General features: G+C 42.7%; 1 protein-coding gene across 2 annotated transcripts in view; it reads left to right on the top strand.

The window, feature by feature from the left end:
* Positions 1-12,434: 12,434 nt before the first annotated feature.
* The window catches only part of CADM3 (cell adhesion molecule 3), a 381,683-nt gene continuing 376,561 nt past the window's right edge, over positions 12,435-17,556 (top strand). Inside the window, exon 1 of one of the 2 annotated variants that reach the window (XM_056546912.1) lies at positions 12,435-12,968. In XM_056546912.1, coding sequence (XP_056402887.1) covers positions 12,899-12,968 — 70 coding nt within the window. In that variant the 5' untranslated portion in view covers positions 12,435-12,898. The remainder of the gene's footprint in view (positions 12,969-17,556) is intronic. The other variant, XM_056546914.1, reaches the window with a different exon arrangement.

The following is a 17,556-nucleotide window of genomic DNA, read 5'->3' as shown; positions in this document are numbered from 1 at the left end:
CCCCTTCTCCCTTCCCTCTTTCCCCAGGCCCCCTTCTCCCTTCCCTCTTTCCCCAGGCCCCCTTCTCCCTTCCCTCTTTCCCCAAGCCCCCTTCTCCCTTCCCTCTTTCCCCAGGCCCCCTTCTCCCTTCCCTCTTTCCCCAGGCCCCCTGCTCCCTTCCCTAAATCCCCAGGCCCCCTTCTCCCTTCCCTCTTTCCCCAGGCCCCCTGCTCCCTTCCCTAAATCCCCAGGCCCCCTGACTCACAGGTGACGTTTTCTCTACAGTCATTTACTTTTCCTTTTCTTTACTATTCCAGCCAAGACAAGTCTCCAGAGAACCTTCCAGATTTTAGGCTCCTTTCTCAGGCACCTCTTTACAAACTCCCCATCTGTGTTGCCCCACACAGTAATAGTGCCCCCTCTGAGCCACCATACAGAAGTAGATAGCCCCCATACAGTAGTAGGCCCTCTCTGCCCCCATATAATCGGAGTCTCCATCTGTGCCCTACAATGATGTTCTGCAGCAGCTGTGGTGTTTATTATCTTGTTATGCAGTAGCTGTAGTGCCAGTTTTCGATGTTCTGCAGCAGCTGGGTTGTATATTGGGATGTGTATGTGTATTGGGATAAGTTTGAGAACAGTTATGAATAGAAACCACGAGGCTAGGGTAAAGGTCTCCATCCTGTAATTCTCCATGAAACTACAACTCCCTGCATGTCCTAACAGTTACAACCAATACGATGTAAAATGTCAAAAATGGATGACTCTTGTCACATGTATGAGCTCCTGGCCAAGAGCTGCAGAGGTTGTCCTGACTCCACCCCCTAGCCTGGGAAGAGGTGGCTCTAGTTTCTCTAGTTAGTGAGTCTAGTCCTGACCTGCAGCTCCTGTCTCACCACATGAGGATGAATGAACAAGGGGAAAAAAAAAACGGTGCTGGTAGCGCAAACCACTGCAGGAGCTGTTTCAGGTAGATATACTTCTTTATTAAGCCGTGCAACAACGCGTTTCGAGGCCACAATGCCTCTTCATCAGGAAAAATGCCATTTTTCCTGATGAAGAGGCATTGTGGCCTCGAAACGCGTTGTTGCACGGCTTAATAAAGAAGTATTCCTACCTGAAACAGCTCCTGCAGTGGTTTGCGCTACCAGCACCGTTTTTTTTTTCCTTGTTCATTCATCCTGATATCTATCGGTCGGCGTTCCTCCATACCGACGCCGGGGGAGCAGCACCACCAGTACCTTGGTCTTGAGTGACCCATGCGCATATAGTTGTTGTGGCTCTCTCACAACAACACCAGGTGAGCAGTGTTCTTTTGAGTGTATTCTATTCAAACGACCCTGCTCCCAATACCTGTAACGATACCGCCCTATGGGAAGCTCTGCCTCTCTTTTATTCTAGATATATTTACTCACCACATGAGGAGGCTGCAATAGTGAGCCCAGTTTTTACTTAAACTGGAAAACATGGTTTGCTTCATCTTTCAGTCCGAGCCAAAACTCGATTACACTTGGAAAATGACCTAATGACCTTGACACAAGGTGACTACATTCGGGCCATTGAATTGAATTGTGTCCCTGCCGATCTGTGCCCCTGCCAATACATCAACAGTCAATTTTGAGTTTCTGCTGATTTATTTGTGCCTCGGAAACTAGGGTTGCCACCTGGCCGAAATTTTACCGACACAGCCGGTATTTTGGCCACCCTGATGGTATTTTTAGATTAAAAATACCAGCAATGCAATGGGCGTTATTTATCCAACCAATTCTCCAACTCCCAGAATGTTGCACCATATACTATACCAGAGTTTTCCAACCAGAGCGCCAGCAGCTGTGGCAAAACTACAACTCCCAGCATGCCCGGACAGCCCTTGGCTGTCTGGGCATGCTGGGAGTTATAGTTTTGCAAAAGCTGGAAGCAACCCTGGTTGGAAAACAAAGGAGGGGTAATAGATCAGCTCACCGACTCTTCATGCATGAAGACACCACATATATAGTCCAGGAGCACGGATGTAGGGGACCGCACTCCCCCGGCAGTAGCAGGAAAATGTAGAAGATGGGTCCAGCTCCTGGTAGAGGGAATATCCGATAAAACTTAACGTTTAATAGTGCATATTAAAAAAGAAAGTTACAGCCACTGTGAGTGGCAAGTGACATGTCACCCTTAAAAAGTAGGTGAAACGACAACGCGTTTCAAGCATAAGCTCTTAGTCATGACTAAGAGCTTATGCTCGAAACGCATCGGCGTTTCACCTACTGTGCAAGGGGGACATGTCACTTGCCACTCACAGTGGCTGCAACTTTCTTTTAGTCCAACATGCTGGGAGCTGTAGTTTTGCAACAGCTGGAGGCACCCCAGGTTGGGAAACACTTACGTATACTATATACTACTATATAGTCCACTATAGTCCACTATATAGTCCAATATGCTGTCATTTGGGGCAGCTCCTGAGCCACAGGCTGTATCAGGGCATGCCGGGAGTTGTAGTTAGGGACTTACTGCAACTCCCGAATTTAATAAAAAAAAAAAGCAATCAAAAAGTCCCATTAAAAGAAAAATGATGCTTTTAAAAACTACAGATCGGGGTTCAAAAAATGAGCCCCCATACAGCCCCATATAAGGATAAATAATAAAGTTATAGGGGTCAGAATAGGACAACATTTTCCCCCGCATATGTGTATCCTGTGATGTTACGCCTATATAATTAAAGGGGTGTTCCAGGAAAAAACTTTTTTTTTTTTAATATCAACTGGCTCCAGAAAGTTAAACAGATTTGTAAATTACTTCTATTAACAAATCTTAATCCTTTCAATAATTATCAGCTGCTGAAGTTGAGTTGTTGTTTTCTGCCTGGCAACAGTGCTCTCTTCTGACATCTCTGCTTGTCTTGGGAACTGCACAGAGTAGAAGAGGTTTGCTATGGGGATTTGCTTCTACTCTGGACAGTTCCTGAGACTGAGAGCACTTAGACAGAAAAGAACAACTCAACTTCAGCAGCTCATAAGTACTGAAAGGATTAAGATTTTTTAAGAGAAGTAATTTACAAATCTGTTTAACTTTCAGGAGCCAGTCGAGATATATATATATATATATATATATATATATATATATATATATATATATATATAATATTTATATATATATAAAAAAAAGTTTTTTCCTGGATAACCCCTTTTAATTATGCAAATTAGCATGGCCGGTATGTTTTTTGCAAGAAAGGTGGCAACCCCTAACCCTTTCCCTTCTTGCATGTCTGATGGTAAATGCAAAGCGTCATATTTATGTGGCACAGGAATGGCGCGAGCTCAGGAGCTGGATGTCATGTGTAACATATAGCTGAGATCATCAGCAAGGGTCTAATAAAGGCTCCAGGCCTGCAGTCTTTGTACTCCCATTATACTTTGTCACAGGCAGGGTATAATAGGATAACGGTAAAAGCACAGTAAATACAGAAGTATTAACAGTGAATTGTACAAGCGATCAAGTATCTGCACGGTAAATTCCCAAAAATTATATTTAAAGAATAAAGAAAAGAATAAAAATGTAAAAATACAGAATACTCTTTTTTCCCCCAATAAAAATATTTTATCATATCAATGTTTCTCCTTGACGGGCGGCACCAAAAGGCATAAGAAGGAGGGGGGGACTGAGAAATGACCAAGGATCCTCAACCTCCAGACACGTGGGACACCAGAATTTTTGCCTGGTGAACAGGGCCGGTGTCACCTATAGGCTAGATAGATGCCGGTCTAAAGCGCCAAGGGAATGTTGGCGCTGCTCGGGGATCCAGGACTCCAGTGACAGTATAGTGCAAAAAAGGGGTGGAAAGATGAGGTTTCGCCTAGGGTAGCAAAAATCCTTGCACTAACACTGCTGGTGAACCACATTTCTGGAGGAGGTTTAACCCCTTAAAGGGGCACTCTACCCCTAGACATCTTATATATATATATATATATATATATATATAAGGATAGGGGATAAGATGTCAGATCGCTGGGGTCCTGCTGCTGGGGACCAGGATTTCCGCTGCGGCACCCCGCTACCATTATTGCACAGAGCACACTCGCTCTCTGCGTAATGACCGGTGATACAGGGGCCGGATCAGCCCGCCCCCTTAAAGCAAGTCTATGGGGAGGGAGCGTGATGGCTGACACGCCCCCTCCCATAGACATGTATTGAGGGGGCGGACCGTGATGTCACGAGGGGGCGGAGCTGTGGCGTTACGATGCTCCAGCCCCTGTCATTACGAACAGAGCGTGTGTGCCCTGTGCAGTAATGATAGCGGGGTGCCGCAGCGGAGATCCCGGGGGTCCCCAGCACCGGCGATCTGACATCTTATCCGCTATCCTTTGGATAGGGGATAAGATGCTAGGGGAGGAGTACCTCTTTAAAGGCCCATTTTGGCCTTAAAGAGGTACTCCTGTGGAAAACTTTTTTTTTTTTTTTAAATCAGTTGGTGCCAGAAAGTTAAACTGATTTGTAAATCACTTCTATTAAGAAATCTTAATCCTTCCAGTACTTTTTAGGGGCTATATACAACAGAGGAAATGCTTTTCTTTTTGGATTTCTCTGATGTCATGACCACAGTGCTCTCTGCTGACCTCTGCTGTCCTTTTATGAACTGTCCAGAGCAGAAGAAAATCCCCATAGCAAACATATGCTGCTCTGGACAGTTCCTAAAATGGACAGAGATGTCAGCAGAGAGCACTGTTGTCATGACATCAGAGAAATCCAAAAAGAAAAGCAATTCCTCTGTAGTATACAGCCCATAAAATGTATTGGAAGGATTAAGATTTTTTAATAGAAGTAATTTATAAATCTGTTTAACTTTCTGACACCAGTTGATTTAAAAAAAAAAAGTTTTCCACAGGGAGTACCCCTTTAAGGATCCGGAGAATTTTTGTTTTGGGGCTTTCTATTTTGCGCCTCCCCTTCTAATCATAACGCTTTCAATTTTGCACCTACAGACCTATATAAGGGCTTTTCTTTTTTTGCCTCACCAATCGTACTTTGTAATGACATCTTATGACAACACTGTGGTTGGAGCATACGGCTGCCGGATCCGGCTGAGGGAGTGGAAAACCGTGCTCTCCCGTACCCCAGCCGGACCAGAGCCGAACTCCATTGACTTTAATGAGCCGACCGGAGTCAAACAGTGACTCCGGTCGGCTTATTTCTGCCCCATATCTGGTTTTGTGACTGGACCTAAAACTGCAGTAAACTACATTTTTAGGTCCGGTCACAAAACCGGATATGGGGCATAAATGAGCCCACCGAAGTCATTGTTTGACTCCGGTTGGCTCATTAAATTCAATGGAGTTCGTCACTGGTCCGGCTGGGGTACAGGAGTGCACGGTTTTCCCCTCCCCCAGACGGATCCGGCAGCCTTATGCTCCAACCGGAGTGTGAATGCAGCAGGCAAGATCTCCTCAGGCTCTCTTGATCCTATCTCCAGTATCTTCAGCATGGTATTATTTGTTCACTGGTAAGATCCAAGTAGAAAAAGTTTGAGAACCCCTGGTATATGGAACACAACTATATTTTGGTAGAATGTTTCATGATTTGGGGCACCACTTTAATATCTGCCAACACTTACTGTAGTTTAAAATCAGCCCTGCTTTAGGCCATGTATACATTTAGGCTGAAAAAAGAGCTATGTACATCCAATTCAGCCTATAACCCTAAAGTGTTGATAAAGAGGAAGCAACAATCCCCAGGAGGTAGAAGCCAATGTCCCTCATGTAACCCAATGTCCTGGGTATAAATAGAGCATAGGAGAAATCTCTGTACACCCTTAAGCCTTCTTTTTCTAAACCAAATAATAACCCTAATTCTGATAATCTTTCTGGGTACTGTAGTCCTCCCATTCACCGTATTACCCTGGTTGCCCATCTTTGAACCCTCTCCAGCTCCACTTTATCTTTCTTCTACACTAGTGCCCAGTACTGTACACAGTATTCCATGTGTGGTCTGACCAGTACTGTACACAGTATTCCATGTGTGGTCTGACTAGTGATTTGTACAGCGGTAGAATTATTTCCTTGTTGTGCCCATCAATGCCCCTTTTGATGCTGCCCGACACTGGTCACTACAGCTATATTTACTTTTAACTAAGACTCCTAAGGCCTTTTCCATGTCAGTCTTCCCCAGTATTTTTCAATCTAATACATAATCCCAGCCTGGAATTTTCCTCCCCATGTGCAGTACCTTACATTTATCAGTGTTGAACCTCATCTGCCACTTCTCAGCCCAAACTTTCAACTTATCCAGATCCATTTGTGACAGTGCACTGTCCTCTATTGTGTTATCTACTATACAAAGTGTACTGTTCTCTAATGTGTTATGTATTATACACAGTGCACTGTCCCTTATTGTGTAATCAACTATACACAGTGCACTGTCCTCTACATTGTTATCTACTATACACAGAGCACTGTCTTCTATTTTGTTATGTACTGTACACAATGCACTGTCCTCTATTATGTTATGTACTATACACAGTGCACTGTCCTCTATTGTGTTATCTACTACACACAGTGCAATATCCTCTATTGTGTTATCTACTATACACAGTGCACTGTCCTCTATTGTGTTATCTACTATACACAGTGCACTGTCCTCTGTTGTGTTATCTACTATATACAGTGCACTGTCCTCTATTGTGTTAACCATTTTACAGAGCTTAGTATCATCTGCAAAGATTGATACTTTGCTATACAATACAAAGTAATTGTTAATATATTAAGCCCTAAAAGGGGTTGTCCGGGGAACAGAACAATTTCCATGTATTTTGCTCCCTGGTGCTCATCTCCGCACCTTTCTTCATCTTGGAACTACACCTTACAAAATGAGAGTGGGGGGGGGGGGTTAAGTCACAATCATTGCGTGCGGACAAAAAAAAACACCTGCACGCAGTGACCAACAGCTGCATGATGTTGCTGATGTTACGGATTTAATGTGCACTGCATAGGTCTGTATGAGCAACACATTTTAGTTCCCCTAAGGGAACTAAAACGTGTTGAATATGTATATAATAAATGTTTAAAAAATATATAAATTCAATTAAGGTTGACAAGACTCCTTTAAGCGCTCTCCTTATGGAGAAACTTTACCCCTTCATTACTTTAACAAAGGCTTTTCAATAAGCTAGCCAGGGGCAAGAATCCCATAACAGAGGTCTACAAATAGGTAACTCTTCCCTCTGGGAGGGATTCTGGTTTAGCGAATAATCCCCAGTTCCATTTCAAGGCTCTTATAGGGACCAAGCAGGAATGCTACTTTCAATAGGTGGCAGCATGGAGCATATCTGCTGGAAGACTAATTGGCTTATTGTGTCAACATATGTAAAAAAAAAAAAAAAGAAAAAGCTAATGATGGATATTGCTGCATCCATACCAACTTGGAAGGTGGTGAACAGCCTGCCTGGAGGCCTGGAAAAGACTTGCTTGATGCCGCATGGCATGGTCTCAGGTGTGAACAAACACCTATGGAATACAGGTGGACATTTGTTACATTTTCCTTTGTTTAAAATGTTTTTGCTGTGTGCCAAGTGTGAATAAAACACTGAACTTTGATTTGGAAAATACTGCTTCCTTGCCTCTATACTGCAACCGCACCTATCTGCAAGAGCGAGTCATCACAATATATAGATAGACATGTGATAGATATATAAATAGATAAGCCGATAATATAAAATGTAGAAGGACACACATCACTCCAAATTTAGGTAAACAATAACTGATAACATTTATTTCTATCATTAAACTATTCTTAGCATTCTATTGATAATATTGCCTTAGGGAGCTTTCACATCACGTTTTCAGCCTACAGCTGCCGGATCCGGCTGGAGGAGGGGAAAACCGTGCTCTCCCGTACCCCAGCCGGACTGGCGCTGAAATCCATTGACTTTAATGAGCCGAACAGAGTCACCGTTTGACTATGGTCGGCTAATTTTTGACCCGTATCCAGTTTTCTGACCAGACCTAAAACCGTAGTATACTTGTATTTCCTTGTGTAATACATGATGCTATGAACTTCATTGCTTGTTGTTCACCTCAGTATGGAGTGCTGTGGGTCCTTTTATCTACCTGTCGACTCGGATCTGACCCCTGAGCTGCACAAATCCACTGCTTAGTGTTGTCTGCTGCTTTTCTCTACATTACATACTATGTGTATATATATATATATATATATATAGATATATATATATATATATATATATATATATATATATATATATATAGCATAGCTATAATTCAGGAAGAAGTCGATACGCCCCCTACATGCATTTCTATGGGAGCTCCAGAGATACACCATTACAGAACTCGTGTATCTCCAGCACTCCCGTAGAGATGAATGGAGGGGGTGTGTCAACTCTGTGCACAGGACAGTCAGATGTCGTTCTAGAGATTGCGGGGTTCCCAGTGGACCGAACCCCAACTGATCACACACTCATCCTGTGCATAGGAAAGCCTAGAGCGTCTTAATGTGCGCTGCAAGAAAATTAGTAGCCAGCCGGCATCCAAAGCACCCGCCCAGCCAGCACCACCATCGCACGGACCCCTCCCGATATCATAATAATCTGCCTGTTGGAGGAGCACAGTGCCACCTTCAAGGCAAGACAGGCAGGTCAGGTCCGTTCATTATCCTGACATCAAGCGCACCTCCATATAGCCGCCCCATATAGGAGGTTTGTTACAGTGTGTCACCCCAGTAGTGTCAAAGGGTGGAGCCAATTAGCGTGGTCAAGGGGCAGCAAAATTAGCACCAGCCCTGCCTGTGGCCTACAAGAGAAAACAATGGGGCAGGGGCCTTTGCTCTGTTACAGCTTTCAACTGCACGTGTGTCCTAAGGACACACTTATAGCTGAAAGCAGCGCTTGCTTTCCTGAGAACCTGAGGCAAGTGCTCTGGATCCCCGGTGCTAGAATGCTCCTTGGGCCCAGCAGGTAGATGCCTATCGTCACCTAACCATGATCCTGGCCCTAGAATAAAATGTACATGTCATGGTTAATGCCACAATACAAAACCTGAAATACAAAACCTAAATTATTGTGGAACTGACATTTTTTCCCACCTATGCCCCACATTGGATAGAAAGATGGGGTTATGGGATTGAAAAGATCACCAAGATAGTCCTTATGTTTTAACCCCTTAAAGACCCAGGGCGTACATGTACATCCTGAGTCCCGTTAACAGTGTTTAAACCGTTCTCACGAGCGGAGAACGGGTTAAACCCGGTGGGTCCCGGTTGCTACGGGCAGCCAGGACCCATGGCTAATGATTTCTACAGGCAGCCAGGACCCACGGCTAATGATTTCTATGGGCAGCCAGGACCCAGGGTTAATGGTTGCTATGGGCAGCCAGGACCCACGGCTAATGCCGGGCACCACCGATCGGGCTGATGCCCGGCATTAATCCTTTAGATGCCGCGATCAAAGTGAAAGTAAAACTATACTTGCAGCTCAGCGGAGCTGATCGGAACTATCGCAACAGAATCACGATGTCCCGATCAGCTTACTGGACAACAGAAGGGTCCTCACCTGCCTCCTGGTCGTCCGATCGGCAATCTACTGCTAAATGTTAAAAAGCCTGTAAAAGTTTAAATCACTCCCCTTTTCCTATTTTTTAAATAAAATAATGTAATAAGAAAAAAATCATATGTGGTACTGCCGTGTGCGTAAATGTCTAAACTATAAAATATAAGGTTAGCTAAGCCGCACGATCGATGGAGCACACGTAAAAATATACCAACTCCAAAATAGTGAATTTTTGGTCACTTCATATACCATAAAAATATTAATAAAACGCAATCAAAAAGTCACATCAAAACAACAAACAAATGGTACCGATAAAAACTACAGACCACGGCGCAAAAAATTAGCCCTCATATAGCCCCTTACGCAGAAAAATAAAAAGGTTATAGGGGTCAGAAGATGACAATTTTAAACATCATTTTTTTTAAAGTAGTAAAAGAAATAAAAGCTACATATATTGGGTATCCATGTAACCGTATGGACCTACAGAATAAAGATAAGGTGTCATTTTTACCAAAAAGTGCACTGCGCAGAAACGGAAGCCCGAAAAAGTTGCAAAATGGCCCTATCCAAAGGATAGGGGATAAGATGTCTGACTGTGGGGGGTCCCGCCACTGGGGACCCCCGCAATCTTGCATTCGGCACCCACCTCTTTGATGTCACGCCAAGCTCACAAACTGCCAGGCGCCCCCATATGACGTCACGCCCTGCCCCCACTATGTAAGTCTGTGAAAGGGGGCATGACGGCCGTCACGCCCCCTCCCATAGTCTTGCATAGCCGAATTCAAGATTGCGGGGGTCCCCAGTGGCGGGTCCCCCGCGGTCAGACATCTTGTCCCCTATCCAAAGATGTCTTAGGGCCGGAGTACCCCTTTAAGGTGAAAATGGGCTGAGTCTATAAGGCGTTAAGGGGTTAAATAATGCTGACATGTAACCACACGAATACATGTGGTTCTGGCACTGGTATCACATGTGAAGTTCCAGATTTTAAGGCAGATTATGGTCTCTTGTTATTATTTGCCGGATTCATTATTGTCTTGATGTTACAGGAAACATTAAGAGAAGTGATCAGATTAAGCTTATTAAACTATGAATTTATATTGATTATGAACATTGGCCATTTTATTGGAAATTCCTCCAAATGAGGCCACAAAATAAATAAAAATGTTTTTGTAAGAAAATAAAAAATAAAGATCTGTTTTGGGAATTCTTCTGTGTCATTCCTCTGTTATTCCTCCTGGAAATATTTAAATATATTAACAACTTGGTATTGCAATTTGCATGGTCAAAAAGTTGTGTCCCTGCATAATCCACACTGTTAGCACCCACTGAGAAAACAAATGGTAACAACCAACTGTCAGTTTATTCAAAGATTTCCAGGAAGAATAACAGAGGATCGATCGATCGATCTATCTATCTATCTATCTCATATCTATCTATCTAATATCTATCTATCTATCTCATATATCTATCTATCTATCTATCTATCTATCTCATATCTATCTATATTATATCTATCTATCTATCTATCTTCTCTCTATGTATCTATCTATCTATGTATCTATCTCATATCGCTCTCCTATCTATCTATCTATCTTCTATCTATCTATCTCATATCTATCTCATATCTAGCTATCTCATATCTATCTATCTATCTATCTATCTCATATCTATGTATTTATCTATCTATCTCATATCTATATATCTTTTATCTATCTATGTATCTATCTCATATCTATCTATCTCATCTCTATCTATCTATCTATCTATCCATTTATCTATCTATCTCATATCTATCTATCTAATATCTATCTATCTATCTATCTATCTCATATATCTATCTATCCATCTATCTATCTATCTATCTCATATCTATCTATATTATATCTATCTATCTATCTTCTCTCTATCTATCTATCTATCTATCTATCTATCTATCTATCTATCTCATATCTATCTATTTATCTATGTATCTATCTCATATCTATCTATCTCCTATCTATCTATCTATCTATCTCATATCTATCTTTCTTCTATCTATCTATGTATCTATCTCATATCTATCTATCTCCTATCTATCTATCTATCTATCTCATATCTATCTCATATCTATTTTTCTATCTATCTATCTATCTATCTATCTCATCTCTATCTATCTATCTCATATCTATATCATATCTATCTATCTATCTATCTATTCTCCATTTATCTATCTATCTCATATCTATCTATCTATCTATCTATCTCATATATATCTATATCTATCTATCTATCTATCTATCTATCTCATAGATAGATATGAGATAGATAGATAGATATGAGATAGATGGATATGAGATAGATAGATATGAGATAGATAGATAGATATGAGAGATAGATTGATAGTTATGAGATAGATATGAGATAGATAGATAGATATGATATAGATAGATATGAGATAGATAGATATTAGATAGATATATAGATAGATATGAGATAGATAGATAGATAGATAGATAGATAGATATGAGATAGATATATAGATAGATAGATATGAGATAGATAGATATGAGTTAGATTGATAGATATGAGATAGATAGATATGAGATAGATATATAGATAGATATATAGATAGATAGAGAGAGAGAGAGAGATGAGATATCTATCTATCTATCTATCTGTCCCGTATCGATATGTTGTTAATGTGTTAATTCCTTAATGTACTGTATATATCTGCTCCCCTGCAGGTAGTACATACATGTATATACAGTGTCATGCCTGCACAGCTGTTACCAGCACTGAATTACATCTCATCCACTTTCCACCCATAGAGCGAGAGAAAAACACCCCCCTCCCTGTACATTCGCTCCCCCCGCCGCTCTTCTCCCTCCCCTCCACATCTCAAGGGGATCAGAGCAGAACGCACCACAATTCCCCATACGAGAGGGGAGAGGGAGGCAGATTGGAGGAGCCCGGCTCGGTGGCTATGCACTGTAGCTCTGGGCAGCTGCACACAATCCTCAGCATTTGCAGAGTCTGCATCCTTCCCATCCTCTCCCCCGCTCTCCCGCCTCTCATGGTCCATTCCTGGTACCCTATTTAATTCCCTCTACTGCTGCATCATATCTTGCTTGACACTAGTTCAGCTGTTATCCTAATAGGGGAGAATCCCCTCTCCCCTCCATTATCTCTCCCGGTTGGAATTATTGCAGTTCCTTTTGTGATTTTTTTATTTTTTTTTGTATAACGCAGTGTGTATCTCCTCTCCGGAGAATCTGGCCGATCCTCATCTTCTGATCTGTCCCTCCTGGCAAAGGCGAAGAGAAGAAACCAAGATACTTTGTCCTTAAGGAGAGAAGGAAAGCGACGGATCATACTGGGAAGGTTTTTCGCCGTTTGACCATCATGTATCTTGCAGCCATCCTGCTCCTGACCCTGGCTGGTTTCACGGTGGCTAATGTGTCCGAATATGACCGTAAGTACCCCCTATGATTAACCCTATAATACAATCTGAGGAGTCTATGGAGGACTCCCCCAATGTGCTATGTGTTTATGAACGTGTAATATCATAGTCGCTGACCATTCGACTATCTCCGGAATGTCTTCTCTTTGGCTTCTCGATGGCACGCTCCGGATTTCTATATCGCTGTATATATACGTTACCTGTATGTATTTATAGAGTATCATTCCTATATATACATAGGCACTGACTAAATCCACATCTACATGTATCTATTTATCTATATGTATTTATATGTATGGCTATGTCCTCACCGTAGACCATGAATGAGAAGAGGACCTTCAGCCCCAGCGCTGAAGATTAGGGTTACCCTCTGGGTTCTTGCATTAACCCATAGAATGCTTGATTTAATACCCTGAATGTGTACGGTACATTTCCCCCTGTATAGTAATATCTTGTGCCCGAAATGTTTGGGTTTGACTTCACGGGGGGAGGACGGGGCTGGAGGTAGCGCAGAGGACCTCTTAATGTATGCAAACACACCCTCTCCTGGTATATAGAACAAATTGCCACCTGTACTTTATAGGCTTGTGAATGCCGCGAGACAATCAGCCCTGCTCACCCCGCGAGTCTCCCCCCAATGCTAACACTAGAGGCTGTCCTAAGATTAAGGTCTGGTCCCAAAAGCTTGCACTTGTCTTTCCCGACATATTGATTTTACTCAATGGCCATGTTTACTTTATAACCAATTCATGCTACGTTTTTGCCGTCTGCATAATTTAACCCTTGCTGAACAAGAGGACAGGGGGTTACTGTTTTTTTTTTTTTGTGAATGTGGGCTATAGGAAGGAATAACAAGAGACGCGGAGGAGCACAACTTCGCAGTGGAGTCGGACATTGCAAATATCTGAAATGGGACGCACGCCAGGATGATTAACGGGGCAGATTAACAGAAACTCTTTTGTCACGTTCATGTTTTTGTGCATGCAAGAAGCCCTTGTGTTCCTAATGCCACATTCCTTTCGACGGGGCTTTGGGAATTTCTTTATTTGTCGCTCGGTTAATAGGGTAGGATGGTTCTGGAGGAGATACACAAAACGGTTTGTTCCCAATAACAAGGATTTCCTGTAAAAACTCTTTCTGAGTTTGTAAATAATGATGGGGGAAAGGGGGGGCTCTGTTAACCATCTCGTTGCCAACAGCTCTTCTCAAAAATAAAATTCCGACGGATTCTCGAAGAGTACCTGACGGCCATAGAAAATAATAGAGAATAGAATGGCACTGTGGATCAGAGTGCAAGCTCTTTACCTTGAAAGTGAAGAGCTCATACACGAGATTCTGTTTGGGTACCATTTTTTTTTAAAGAAGAGCATGTTTCATTATACAGTATTATGTCCCATGATATGCTCACTGCGCCCCCCTCCTCTCCACCATAAACCTATCTCCAACATCTCAGGGGGTTGGTTATCAAGATACGTCGCTGCATTAAGTATAGACAGTTTAGATTTCACCGAATCTCATTTTAGGTTATTTTCCTCTCCCTGGTGAGGCATACATAACAGTTGTCACCCAGTTGATATGGTATGTAGTGTTTTAAAGGCTCGTACACGTAATGGATGATGTGGAATAGCTGTACATGGATAAGTAGCAGCAAACACCCATTCTTGTCATGGAGGGGGTCTGGTGAGATCAATGGGGAGGTGTCTGAGGTCTGCTCTATGGCGGAGTTATACCTTGAAGCCTTACCGCTCATTTAGGGATTTTTAGACTTTTCCATACCGGTGTACCCGGTGCTGGAGAGCTTAATGGACGTCTTGGCATTGATCGGTGGGATTTGCTAGGACGGTATTGTCAGTGTTGTCACAGGAGTTATGCTTGAGGTTACTCCCATGGGAAATCTCAAAGTACATTGTACATGAAAGCCATTATCCTGTGTCCTAAGGGACGGGTACATTGTGTTACAACGAACTATGTATGGCGGAATATCTTCAAAATAGTAGACTCCCGCAAGGACGTCAATGACTTTCTATATGTCACAGTATACTGTATATCAGGGTTCACTCAGCTAAAGTGCCAGTCACTCACTTATCTAGTAACTTTCCACCTTGGCAGTGGACGGGGTTAACGCCCCATCCTTTCGTTATCGTACGCTTGTCTGGTTCTCACTGAACCCTGAGTGAGATCTCTCCCATGCAATGGGAACTATTGTGATGTACAATTTACTGAAGCTTCCCAACCTGTCACCTGTCAGGACATGGCACCAAACTGACAGCCCGGCAATCGGCCTTAAAGAGAATTGTAAGGTTGTAATATACCGAGGTTCTGCCCGAATGGCTGCTACTTCCTTCTTAGGGTCACAGACTTCTTGACAGATGACTATACTAAGAGGTGGATGTACTGTTGTTGTTTAAGCTTCTCATCCATATCAGCATCCTCTATGTGTGAGATACAATGGATACGCCTACAGTGGGTCATGGAGCTCTGTGGATATAGATCGTATTAATAAACTTCAAGTCTGTCTCAGTATTTCTGCCTTGTCCATATGTAGAGAATACAGATCTCTACTGGCATCTTTGTTACCAGCACACATCTATTAAAGGGTTCTCAAATGTTATCACCCACTTTGGTTTCCATCAATAGGCGGCCATGTTGTCCATTTCTTACATTAAATTCCCTTTGGGCGATAGCTGGATGCAACCCATGACTGTAGCTAATTCATAGGTTTTCTCTGTCTGTCATAATGACCTGTGTGACTGTTGTAGGCTGGAATGGAGTGATTTTACCAGTATGGTACCACAGTCTATCTGAAGGAAGTCTATACAGATTGGTGAGGCCAGATAGTGAGGCAGTACATATATATGCAGTATACTCCTAAGGGGAATATTGTCTTGTGTATAAGACCAATAATCATTAGGCAGGTTGCACACAAGCACAATATGGGCACATTTTTGCATCTGTTACAAGCGCAAGTTCTGGCCAGACCACAGCTATCAGTTTACGGATATAAAAATGTGTCCATAGTATGCTAAGTGTAAAACCAGCCTTATGGTAAGTTCCCATGTGGCGGATTTGTTGCATATCCAAAAAATTTGATACCCGTGAATGGGGCTGTACTGCAGCATGTGCATTCACTTCTGAAGGCCCCTTTTTGATAAATAGGATAGCTCCTGAAATTTCTGCAGCAAACATGCCACGTGTGAATATGCCCTTTGCACCGATTTGGAGTTGTTGGCTGGGTGTGGGGTTGATGGTACAATTTTCCTGATGATTCTAGACCAACCCTTGACATTTTGGAATGGTGGTTTGCGTGTTTTAGCTCAAGGCAGTGCCGTAAAGTGATCTACCATAGGTGCGCAGTGCCAGAAAAGGTGCCCAATAGCGTGCCGCACCCTCTCTAGAGACTGCTGGAGGTCTGGGCTCACATATTCCATTACGGAGCTCCTCTGATCCTATTTGTGGCTATTCACTTTTGGGACAGGGCTATCCGAAGATTTTCTGTAATGCTAAAATTGATTTTAACCATTGAATGGCAGCTGGAGTCCACAATTACCTGCCGAAGCTAAATGTTTAAAATTAATCTATAGCGCTTGGAAAAGTCTCCATGTAGCCCGGGGCTAAAGCCGCTCGTATATATTCTCAGTTGGCCTTAAAGGGGTATTCCCATCTTAAATTGCTAGGATATGACACTCCTTTACGATTGGTGGGGGTTTAATTTCTAGGACCCCCACAGATCTTGAGAATGAAGCCTTACTGGCTATCCTGGCACAGGCATCTGCCGCACTGCTTCATTCAAGTCAATAGGGTTGGGTGCAGATCTGCATTGGAGCCACCCATAAGACTATGCAAGACCAATTTCTAATTTCTAAGGATAACATATTTTTGATAGAAATCCCTCTTTTCCCCAATATATTCTGCTTTGAAGGTTGAGTTTTCGGTCACCTTACACATTTTTACCCAGGTCATGTCATCGTCTACAGACTACGCAGGTCTTCCATGTTGATTCTTTCTCGAGAGTTTTTTTTTATTAGTATTGGTTTATACCGCTGATTTTGTATAGCAATTTTGGAACCACATAGCTATCAGTAAACAATATGGCTGCCTAGCTCTTGAGACCTGTTCAGCCAAGGTCACATTGTACTCAACATGGTGTCTACATTGTGCTTCAGGCAGAAATCATTGACAGGTAGTATTAATTATATTCCCCAGGCTTTAGGAACAACATCCGAAATAACTATTGGATCTATAGGATTATCAATTGATCCTATAGGCTGTTACCCTTTTATGCTATAGTCCTTTATGTAGGAATCTGACAATCGATCCTGTTCTCTACCCCATTCCACAAATCTTCAAGAGCCGGTTGCTTACCATACATCTTGACCAGTGTTTCTGAACCAGTGTGCCTCCAGCTGTTGCAAAACTACACCTCCCAGCATGCCCGGACAGCCAACGACTGTCCGGGCATGCTGGGAGGTGTAGTTTTGCAACAGCTGAAGGCACACTGTCTGAGAAACACCAGTCTGGACTGTATATCTCTGTCGGCAGGCATCTGTAGTGATGATATTGGGGGAGATTTATCAAAACCTGCCGAGAAGAAAAGTTGCTG

This window comes from Hyla sarda, chromosome 11, assembly GCF_029499605.1.
Source record: "Hyla sarda isolate aHylSar1 chromosome 11, aHylSar1.hap1, whole genome shotgun sequence".
In the NCBI taxonomy this organism is placed as follows: Eukaryota; Metazoa; Chordata; class Amphibia; order Anura; family Hylidae; genus Hyla; species Hyla sarda.
This window is presented reverse-complemented; position numbering and strand designations above follow the sequence as displayed.